General features: G+C 51.7%; 1 protein-coding gene across 1 annotated transcript in view; it reads left to right on the plus strand.

Annotated features, from left to right (window-relative positions):
- Eif3l (eukaryotic translation initiation factor 3, subunit L) overlaps positions 1-7,781 on the plus strand; it is a 30,599-nt gene extending 22,818 nt beyond the window's left edge. Inside the window, exons 11-13 of the mRNA XM_005379230.1 lie at positions 759-1,256; positions 6,314-6,394; positions 7,583-7,781. Coding sequence (XP_005379287.1) covers positions 759-1,256; positions 6,314-6,394; positions 7,583-7,621 — 618 coding nt within the window. The 3' untranslated portion in view covers positions 7,622-7,781. The remainder of the gene's footprint in view (positions 1-758; positions 1,257-6,313; positions 6,395-7,582) is intronic.
- The last annotated feature ends 884 nt before the right edge of the window (positions 7,782-8,665 follow it).

Consider the following 8,665-nt stretch of genomic DNA (forward strand, 5'->3'; position numbering starts at 1 on the left):
ACACACACGGTGAGGTGTGCCTGGCATGCCTGAGGCCCTGCGTTCCATCCCAAGCACTGCAGAAGAAACAAAGGAAGATTTAGATGTGGCTGCTGCTCTCAGGCAGTGACCTGAGGCGCACATGGGCTCAGGATGGGTGGTCTGGAAGGCACCGTCTATGCAAAGAGGACAGCTAAGCAGAGGGTCAGGCCCTGAGGTGGTCGTGTGGCTCCTGTAGCTGGGCCGGGCCGGGGACCAAGGCGGAAAGACTTGGGGTGGCAGATGGGCGGTAGCAACCTTCACACCCAGGAAGAGTACTTGGTCTTCTGGAGGCACGGTGGGGGCATCATAGGTTTCAGGTGGGTCCTGTTTGACCCTCCAGCAAGGTGTGGGGCAGAAGCTCCATCCTGAGATGGGTCCCACTGAGGAGCCCAGGGGATGATTAAGCCCACGGTTTTTGGTTTTTGTTTTTTGGGTTTTTTTGGTACTGGGAATCAAACTCAGGGCCTCACACTTGCCAGGCAGGCCCTGTGCCACTGAGCTCCATGCCCGGCAGGGACTGATTAAGAAGGACGAGGCTCGGGCAGGAGCTAAGCAGAGCTGGAGGGAGGCTCAGAAGAGGTGCTGGGATAGCTGAGTGGCTCCGTGTGTCTGCATGAGAAGAGAAAGTCTGTGCAGCCTGTGGCTGGGAGGGGGGGGCCGCGGGGCCGGGCCGTGGGGCCGAGTCTGTCTCTGAGTCTGTCTCGTTCGACCCTACCCTGCTCTCCACCCACCCCCAGATCAACAAGCAGAACGAGCAGATGCACGCGCTCCTCGCCATCGCCCTCACCATGTACCCCATGCGGATCGACGAGAGCATCCACCTCCAGCTGCGGGAGAAATACGGTGACAAAATGCTGCGCATGCAGAAGGGGGACCCGCAGGTCTACGAGGAGCTCTTCAGCTACTCCTGCCCCAAGTTCCTGTCGCCTGTGGTGCCCAACTACGACAACGTTCACCCCAACTACCACAAAGAGCCCTTCCTGCAGCAGCTCAAGGTGTTCTCCGACGAGGTGCAGCAGCAGGCCCAGCTTTCCACTATCCGCAGCTTCCTCAAGCTCTACACCACCATGCCCGTGGCCAAGCTGGCCGGCTTCCTGGACCTCACTGAGCAGGAATTCCGCATCCAGCTCCTCGTCTTCAAGCACAAGATGAAGAACCTGGTGTGGACCAGCGGCATCTCTGCCCTGGATGGCGAGTTCCAGTCTGCCTCTGAGGTCGACTTCTACATCGATAAGGTATGGCCATCCCCTGCACGCTCTCAAACTGAGTTGGTTAGGGCTTGCCCAGTCCTAGAGCAAGGTTTGAGGTGGTGGGAGCACAGGCTGCAGCATGAGATGTGGTGCTCGGAAGGCTGTACTGAGAACGCGAATTGGAAGCCAAGACCACAGGAGGAAGAGCACCCCAGGCAGAGCAAACGAGTTAAGGGTCAGGACAGAGAGCCACGGGTGCTTGAGAAAGGCTGCAGAGTGACCAAATGGCCAGAGAGAGGCGCTGTGGTCAAGGTGAGCGGGGAGTACGGGGCGGGGTGCTTGGTGCACTGGCAGAAGCACTTGCAAGGGGGAGCCTCTGTCCTGACTCTGACACCAGGGATTAGTGCTGACCACGTGAGCTGTGTGTAGTGGGTTTCTCTGATTCTCTGTCACTTCTTTTAATTCACGCTGCTGTTGAGAGAATGACCTTCATTGTTAGTGTGCACAGCCGTGGTTTGAGTACACATACTGCCTTGGGATAGTTTAGCATCGCTGCACTGATCTTTCTGCAGTTCCTCCATCCCTGGTGATGGGCATTTGGTCGTCTTGTTACATGTAATACACAGAAGGCTTGAGTTTGTTTGTTTGTTTTTACTGAGTCTTGAACCCAAGGCCTTGACCCTGCTAGGCATGTCCAGCACTGAACTACATCCCAGACCTTTCTGTTTATTTATTTAGGTAATTTTTTTTTGAGATAAGGTCTCACTGCATAGTTCAGTCTGGCCTGGAACTAGGTGTGATCCTCTCCTGTCTCAGCCTCCCGAGTGCTGGGACTGTAGGCATGCACCACCATGCCTGGCCCCAGGGTGGTCTTGAACCTGTAATCCTCCTGTCTCAGTCTTCAGTGGCAGAGATCACAGGCATGTACCACCACACCCAGCTTCTGTAAAGTTCCATAGAGTAGCTACCAGTGGCCTATTCATTTGCTGCCTGCTGCCTGCCTGCCTTCTTTTCCTTCCTTCCTTCCTCCCCCCCCCTTTCTCTTTCTCTTTCTTTCACTCTTTCTTTGTTTTTGTTTTTTTGTTTGCAGTTTCAGGGATCGAACTCATGACCTTGTGCTTGCCGGGCAGGCGCTTTATGCCACTGAGCTGTATCCCCAGCCTTTTCTCTCTTTCTTTATCTATCATCCTTCCTTCCTTCCTTCCTTCCTTCCTTCCTTCCTTACTTCCTTCCTGCCAGCCAGCCATCCATCCATCCATCCAGCCATCCGTCCGTCCGTGCATGTGTGGGGTTCTTTTTATCAGGACGCCCAAACAGTGTAGCAGCGGTCTCCTCAGGAGGCAGTTGAAGGATAGTGTGTGTTTTCACTGTTGTGGTTTTAAGTTCAAGGTGGACATTTTAATGTCCTGATGAGGTTTTTAAAAGAACCAAGTTGTTTGGTTTTTTAAGTGAGATTTTTCCAGATTTGAAAGACCCCAGACTCCTACAAGGGCTTTCTGTGCAGTGCTGCCTCCCGGTTTGTGAAGGAAGCCATCTGTTATTTTCAGGCAGGCTCAGATCCCTGATGGGAAATTGCAGGAGTGCCGGGTCTAGGACGAGTATCTTGTATCTCTTCTAGAATATTCTTAGCCAGTGTCTCTCAGATGTTATTTGATCCTTTCTCCTCTGGTAGCCTTACTTAATGTGTGCTAGAACTCGTATCCTCTGTGTCTCTTTATTTTCTTTGTTTTTGTGGTACTTAGGGTTAAGCCCAAGATCTTCCCACTGATCTGCTCCCTAATCTTTTTTTGTGTGTTTTTGAGACAGGGTCTCGCTATGCAGTTCAGGCTGGCCTTGAGCTTACTCTGTAGCCTGAGCTGGTCTTGAACTTGCAACAATCCTCCTGTCTTAGCCTCCCAAGTGCTGGGATTACACGTGTGCATCACCATGCCTGGTTCATCCCTAATATTTTTATTTTGAGATGGGGCCAGGGATATAGCTCAGTGGCATAAGTGCCTGCCTGGGCAAGCACAAGGTCCTGAGTTTGATTCCTGGTACAAAAAAAAAAATTTTAGTTTGCTATTTTGAGATGGGGTCTTCCTAAATTGCCCAGGCTGGCCTTGAACTTGAGATCCTCCTTCCTCAGCGTCCTGAGTGGCTGGAACTCTAGGTCCATGCTGCCATGGCCGGCTCTTTTTGTTTCATTGACACACAGTGACACACAGTGTGCAGTATGTGGTGATTAGATGGGATAATTGGCATATCTGGTTTTGCGCATTTGTCATGTCCACATCTTTCAGATCCTCTTCTGTGTGCTCCATCTTTTTGTCTCCTGTATGCTGGGTAATTTCTTTTGATTAACCATTCTATCCATAATTAGTTAATTCTCTTCACTGTACCCATTTTTTCACTTTCTCTTCTGTTTTTTTTTTAACTCAGGGGCTCCTTGGGTGCTTAGTTTTTCGGGTTTTTTTAACTGTGTGTGGTCATTGTTCTTGACACACGATTTGCCAGCCGTTCCTTGAGGCCTAGGATGCACGTCCATTCCTCTAGAGGGATTTGCTTTGTCTCTTCAGGGTGCTCGCAGATGTCACTGATCTGGGGCTGCCATACCCTCAGTTCACTGACTGAGGTCCCTGGCCCAGCAGGAGACAAGCCCAGGCCGGGGCAGAAGAGTCACCTCTCTTCTGTTGAGACAGAAGTTGACGTCTCCGGGACTTTTTGTGTGTGTATGTGTGCCTCAAGCCACTGAGCTAAGCTGCCCCAACTTTAAGGGATGGGGCCCCCGCCTCCACGCCTCTTCTTGGCCTGGGAGTAAGCTGGAAGTTCACTTCGGTTCCCATTTATCTCAAGATGAATTCCTTTGGCATCTCAGCATTATAAGAGGGGTCTTTTACTAGAGTACCAAGGCAGGGGGGTTTCTGTGCTTTACTTAAAGTATTTTTCCCCCTTACATGGTTCTTTAATTTGCTCATCAACTCTGATGTTGTAAGATTTGATTAAAAAATTACTAGCTAGGAGTGGTAGTACACACTTGTAATCCTAGTGGTCTAAGAGGCTAAGGAAGGAGGATTCTAAGTTCAAGCCCAGCCTGGGTAACCTAGTGAGACCCTGTCTCAAGATTTTAAAAATTGGAGGAGGTGGCGTGCTGGGATGTAGTATGAAGGCCCTGGGTTCAATCCCCAATATTGTGATGGATGAATGAATGAATGGTACAATCCAGTGATTTTTTTTTTTTGGTACTGGGAATCGACCTCATGACCTCACACTTACAAGGCAGGTGCTGTGTCACTGAGTTGTATCCCCTGCCCAATCCAGTGATTATTATCTTAATTGCAGAACATTTCCATCCTCTGAAAAGAAACTTCATTCCGGTCACTCCTCCTTTTCCCCATCCCCAGCAAAGTGCTAACCTACTTTTCTGTCTCTGTGGATTTGCCTGTTCTCGCATCTATAAATGGAATCCTGTAACATGTGGCCTTTCGTGCTGGGCTTCTTTCACGGAGTGTTTTCAGGGTTCATCTACCAACATTATCGGCTTTTTTTTTTTTTTTTTTTTTTTGTCTTCGAGATAGGGTCTCACTAGCATTTCAGGCTGGCCTTCAGCTCACTTTGTAGCCCAGGCTGGTCCTGAATTTGCCAAAGTCCTCCTGCCTCAGCATCCCATGTGCTGGAATTACAACAGGTGTGCACCACCATGCCCGACTATCAGCATTTATTTATTCCTTCTTGTGGGTGAATAACATTTTCTTGTGTGGATACTCCATCTTGTGTTTATCCAGTCATTGACTGACATTTGCGTTTTTTTTATTTTTTTGGTCATTAAGACTAATGCATCTGGGCATGGTTGGACACGCCTGTAATCCCAGCACTCAGGAGGCTGAGGCAGGAGGATCGTTAGGAGTTTGAGGCCAGCTTTGGGTACATAGTAAGTTGGAGGCCAGCCTGAACTGCGCAGCGAGACCCTGTCTCAAAAAAAAAAGATTAATATAACTGGGCACACACCTGTAATCTCAGCTACTCAGGAAGCTGAGACAAGAGGATCACAAGTTCAAGGGTAGCCCAGGCAACTTAGCGAGACTCTTATCAAAAAATGAAAAAGGCCAGAGATGTAGTCCAGTGGTAGAACTCTCCTGAGTTTGATCCTCCATACAGGAAAAAAAAAGAAAGTAATGCTGTAGAGTTGTGTACAGTGGTGCACGCCTGTAGTCCTAGCTATTAAGGAGGCTGAGGCAGGAGAATTTCTTGAGCAGAGGTCGGTTTTGGCAAGATGGTAAGACCTCATGTCAAAAAAAAAAAAAAAACTATGGGTGTTTTTGAATTTTTTTGGTGAACATATGTTTCTAGTTTTCTTGGGTGTATATTTAATTGTGGAATTGTTGGCATGGTTTGGAAGTTTGGTTTTAATAGTTCATCGCGCTGTAAATTCTGACAGAGAAGTTTATGGCATTTGGAAGAGTGGGTGTTTGGTAGAACGGAGCTAACCCTGATAGGAACAGTCTCACCAAAAGTAAAAACAAGCCAGTCATGGACGTTTCCTAATGTTTTAACTGTCAGACCACTTTACCCTCCCCTGCACTATCAGGTCACCTTCCTACTGTCCCTTTGGGGTTTTTTGTTTGTTTTTCTTGCGGTACCAGGAATCAAACTCAACGACCTTGCGCTTGCCAGGCAGGTGCTTTGCCGCGGAGCTAAATCCCCAGCCCCTTGGCCTTGAGCTCACTTTGTAGCCCAGGCTGGTCTTGAACTCGCAACAATCCTCCTGCCTCAGCCTCCTGAGTGCTGGGATTACAGGCGTGCGCCACTGTGCCCGGCTCCCTTTGGGTTTGTACTCAGTGAGGAAAGCTCCTTCAGCAGTGTCGCTAACCTGCGCCATCTTCTTTGTGACCCGCCTGACCAGTTGCAGCTATCTCCGAGAGCCAGCGGTTTGGTTACTACAAGTGTATTTTTGCTCTGAGATTCTCCTCAGGTTCAGTTAATTTGCATCCACAGCTGTAAAGCGCGTCTTCTCCCTGCTCCCTGTTAAGCGGATGCCAGAGCTCTTCCCAGGAGCTCCCCCACCCCGCTGTGAGTAGTGGCCCTTGCCTTCGCCCACGCTCTTCCCTGACTGTGCTTCCCCACAGGACATGATCCACATTGCAGACACCAAGGTCGCCAGGCGCTACGGGGATTTCTTCATCCGTCAGATCCACAAGTTTGAAGAGGTGAGCGGTCCGAGAAGGTGGCCTGGTGGTTGAGAGCAAAGACCAGGAAGTGGGTGGGGAGCTTGTAAATGTTTTGTTGCCAGTGTCTGCTTTCAAGAACGCCTGAGGCGGGCCCTTGCAATGTCAGCCCGGCCTGGCTGGCTGTGGGGCCGGGGCCGGGGCCGGGGCTGGAGGAGATGCTGCGTCAGCCCTCTCTGGGCTGCTTTCTTTGCTCTCCTCTGCCTGTGTGGGGCCGCTCCCTCCCTCCCAGCCCTTTCCTAATATGGGCTGATGCTGTCTTCGCTTACCCTTTTCATCCTGCCCCTTGGCAGGCTCTCAGCTTAGGCAGGTCTGACCAGTTCCTTCAGGATAGAGGACAGCAGGCTCTGTTTGTTTTTTTGTGTGTGTGTGAGGGGGTTGTTTTTGTTGTCTGAGACAGGGGCTCACTTTGTAGTGTAGGCTGGCCTTGAACTTACTATGTAGCCTAGGCGGGCTTCAAACTCACAGCAAACTCACAGTGATTCTCCTGCCTCAGCCTCCTGAGTGCTGGGATTACAGGCATGCACCAGCTTGCCCGGTTTAGCAGGCCCTGTTTTGATGGAGTCGATGCATTCCGTGCCTGCTCCTGTGGAAGGTTTTAGGTCCGAGTGTGGGTGTCCCTTTGTGGTCATTGCCGGAGCCCCTGTGTTCTGGTGCTTGGAGTTGTCCAGCAGAGGCCAGGCTCCTCCTGCAGAATGACAGGCGAGCCCAGTGCCCTTTCTGCCTTGTAGCCAGCCAGGTCCTGTAGCGCTGAGGGCTGGTGCTCTTCCACCAAGGATCGTGCTTCTGGGGAAAGGGTGCTGGAGCTCAATGGGGCTCGCCACTCCGAAGCAGTGAATGGTGCAGGGCCAGTGACTGCTTGGCTTTCTACACATGGGGACACCCACACCAGAGGCGCCCACCCTGGCTGCCGGGGGTCGCTGGGAGAGTTGGCTGGACACATTGTCCATATGTTATTTGCTTTTGTTTGTTTTTGCAGTGCTGGGGATTGAACCCAGTACCTTCACGCTGAGCTACGTGCCCAGCCCTTTTTAAATTTTGAGATGGTCTCGCTAGGTTGCCCAGGCCAGGCTTGACCATTCAGGCCTCCTGATGCAGCATCGCAGGGTGCCAGGGTTATAGGCCTGTGCCACCAGGCCCAGCTGTAACTTCGCTTCTGTTCCTTCCTAGCTTAACCGAACCTTGAAGAAGATGGGACAGAGACCCTGAGGACGCCCGCACTGCCGAGTCCGGAAGCGCTTTCACCTCGTAGGCGGAGAGTTCGCATCTCCATGGACCCTTGCTGCGTCAGCCATCAGCTGAGCTGGAATTTATTGAAATTAAGGACTGAAATATTAAAGTCGTTTTCCGTAAAGGGTCTTTGGAGCTAGACTGGTATCTCATTTCTGGGAGGAGGTTCACTGGCGTTGGCTGCCCTTCCCCTGCGTCTGGCTTTTGTTGCTTGCAGTCTCCGTGTTTACGGCACTGTGGAGCTGACGGCGCGTTTCGCAGTCCGTGTTGTATTCATGCCACGAATCCCATGAGGCTCCACTGACATGCTGTATTGTGGGCCTGGGAGAAAGGTGGGCACCCCTGCTGCCAGGAGCTGTGCCCACGGGTCCTGGAAGCACGCATGGCCCTTACAGCTCGGAGGAGCACAGTTCCCCACTGCGTTGGCAGGGAGGGGGAGCCGGGGTAATTAAATGACCTGACCAAGGGTGCACGGCTGGCAGGAAACTAAGCATTGGCCCTGCGCTGCTGTTCTCGCTGTCCGCTGCCCAGGCAGAGCTGAGCCTGCTCTGGGTCTCTCGTGGGCCCTCCGAGGCGTGGTCCTGTTACCTTAGTGTCACCAGGCTGGGCGTGGACTGGCTTTCAGCCTGCCCTTACCTGTCACGGTGTCTCCGCCTCGTTCCTGGTGTGGGAACGCGAGTGGAACCCGCCTTCCTGGGCAGATGTGAAGAGTGAGGTGCCTGTGTTGCCCGCCAGTGCCCGGTGCGCGGTGGTGTCAGTGGCGTCCACGGAGTCCGTCAGCCCCCTGCCTGATCCCGTCATCACTGTTGAGCGCTGCTGCAGTGGGTTCCCAAGACCGGTTGCAAGAAGATGTGTCTGCATCCAGTCTCACACACTGTCCATGTAATCTTTTGTGGAAAAGGTCTTCCAGAAGCTACATCCCTAGCCCTGTTTCTTTTTTTATTTTACAACAGGGTTTCCTTAAGTTCAGGCTGGGCTCAACCTTGGGATCCTCCTGCCTCAGCCTCTGAGTCCTGGGATATG

The sequence above is a fragment of the Chinchilla lanigera genome, unplaced genomic scaffold (genome assembly GCF_000276665.1).
Source record: "Chinchilla lanigera isolate Chin_1 unplaced genomic scaffold, ChiLan1.0 scaffold00012, whole genome shotgun sequence".
In the NCBI taxonomy this organism is placed as follows: domain Eukaryota; kingdom Metazoa; phylum Chordata; class Mammalia; order Rodentia; family Chinchillidae; genus Chinchilla; species Chinchilla lanigera.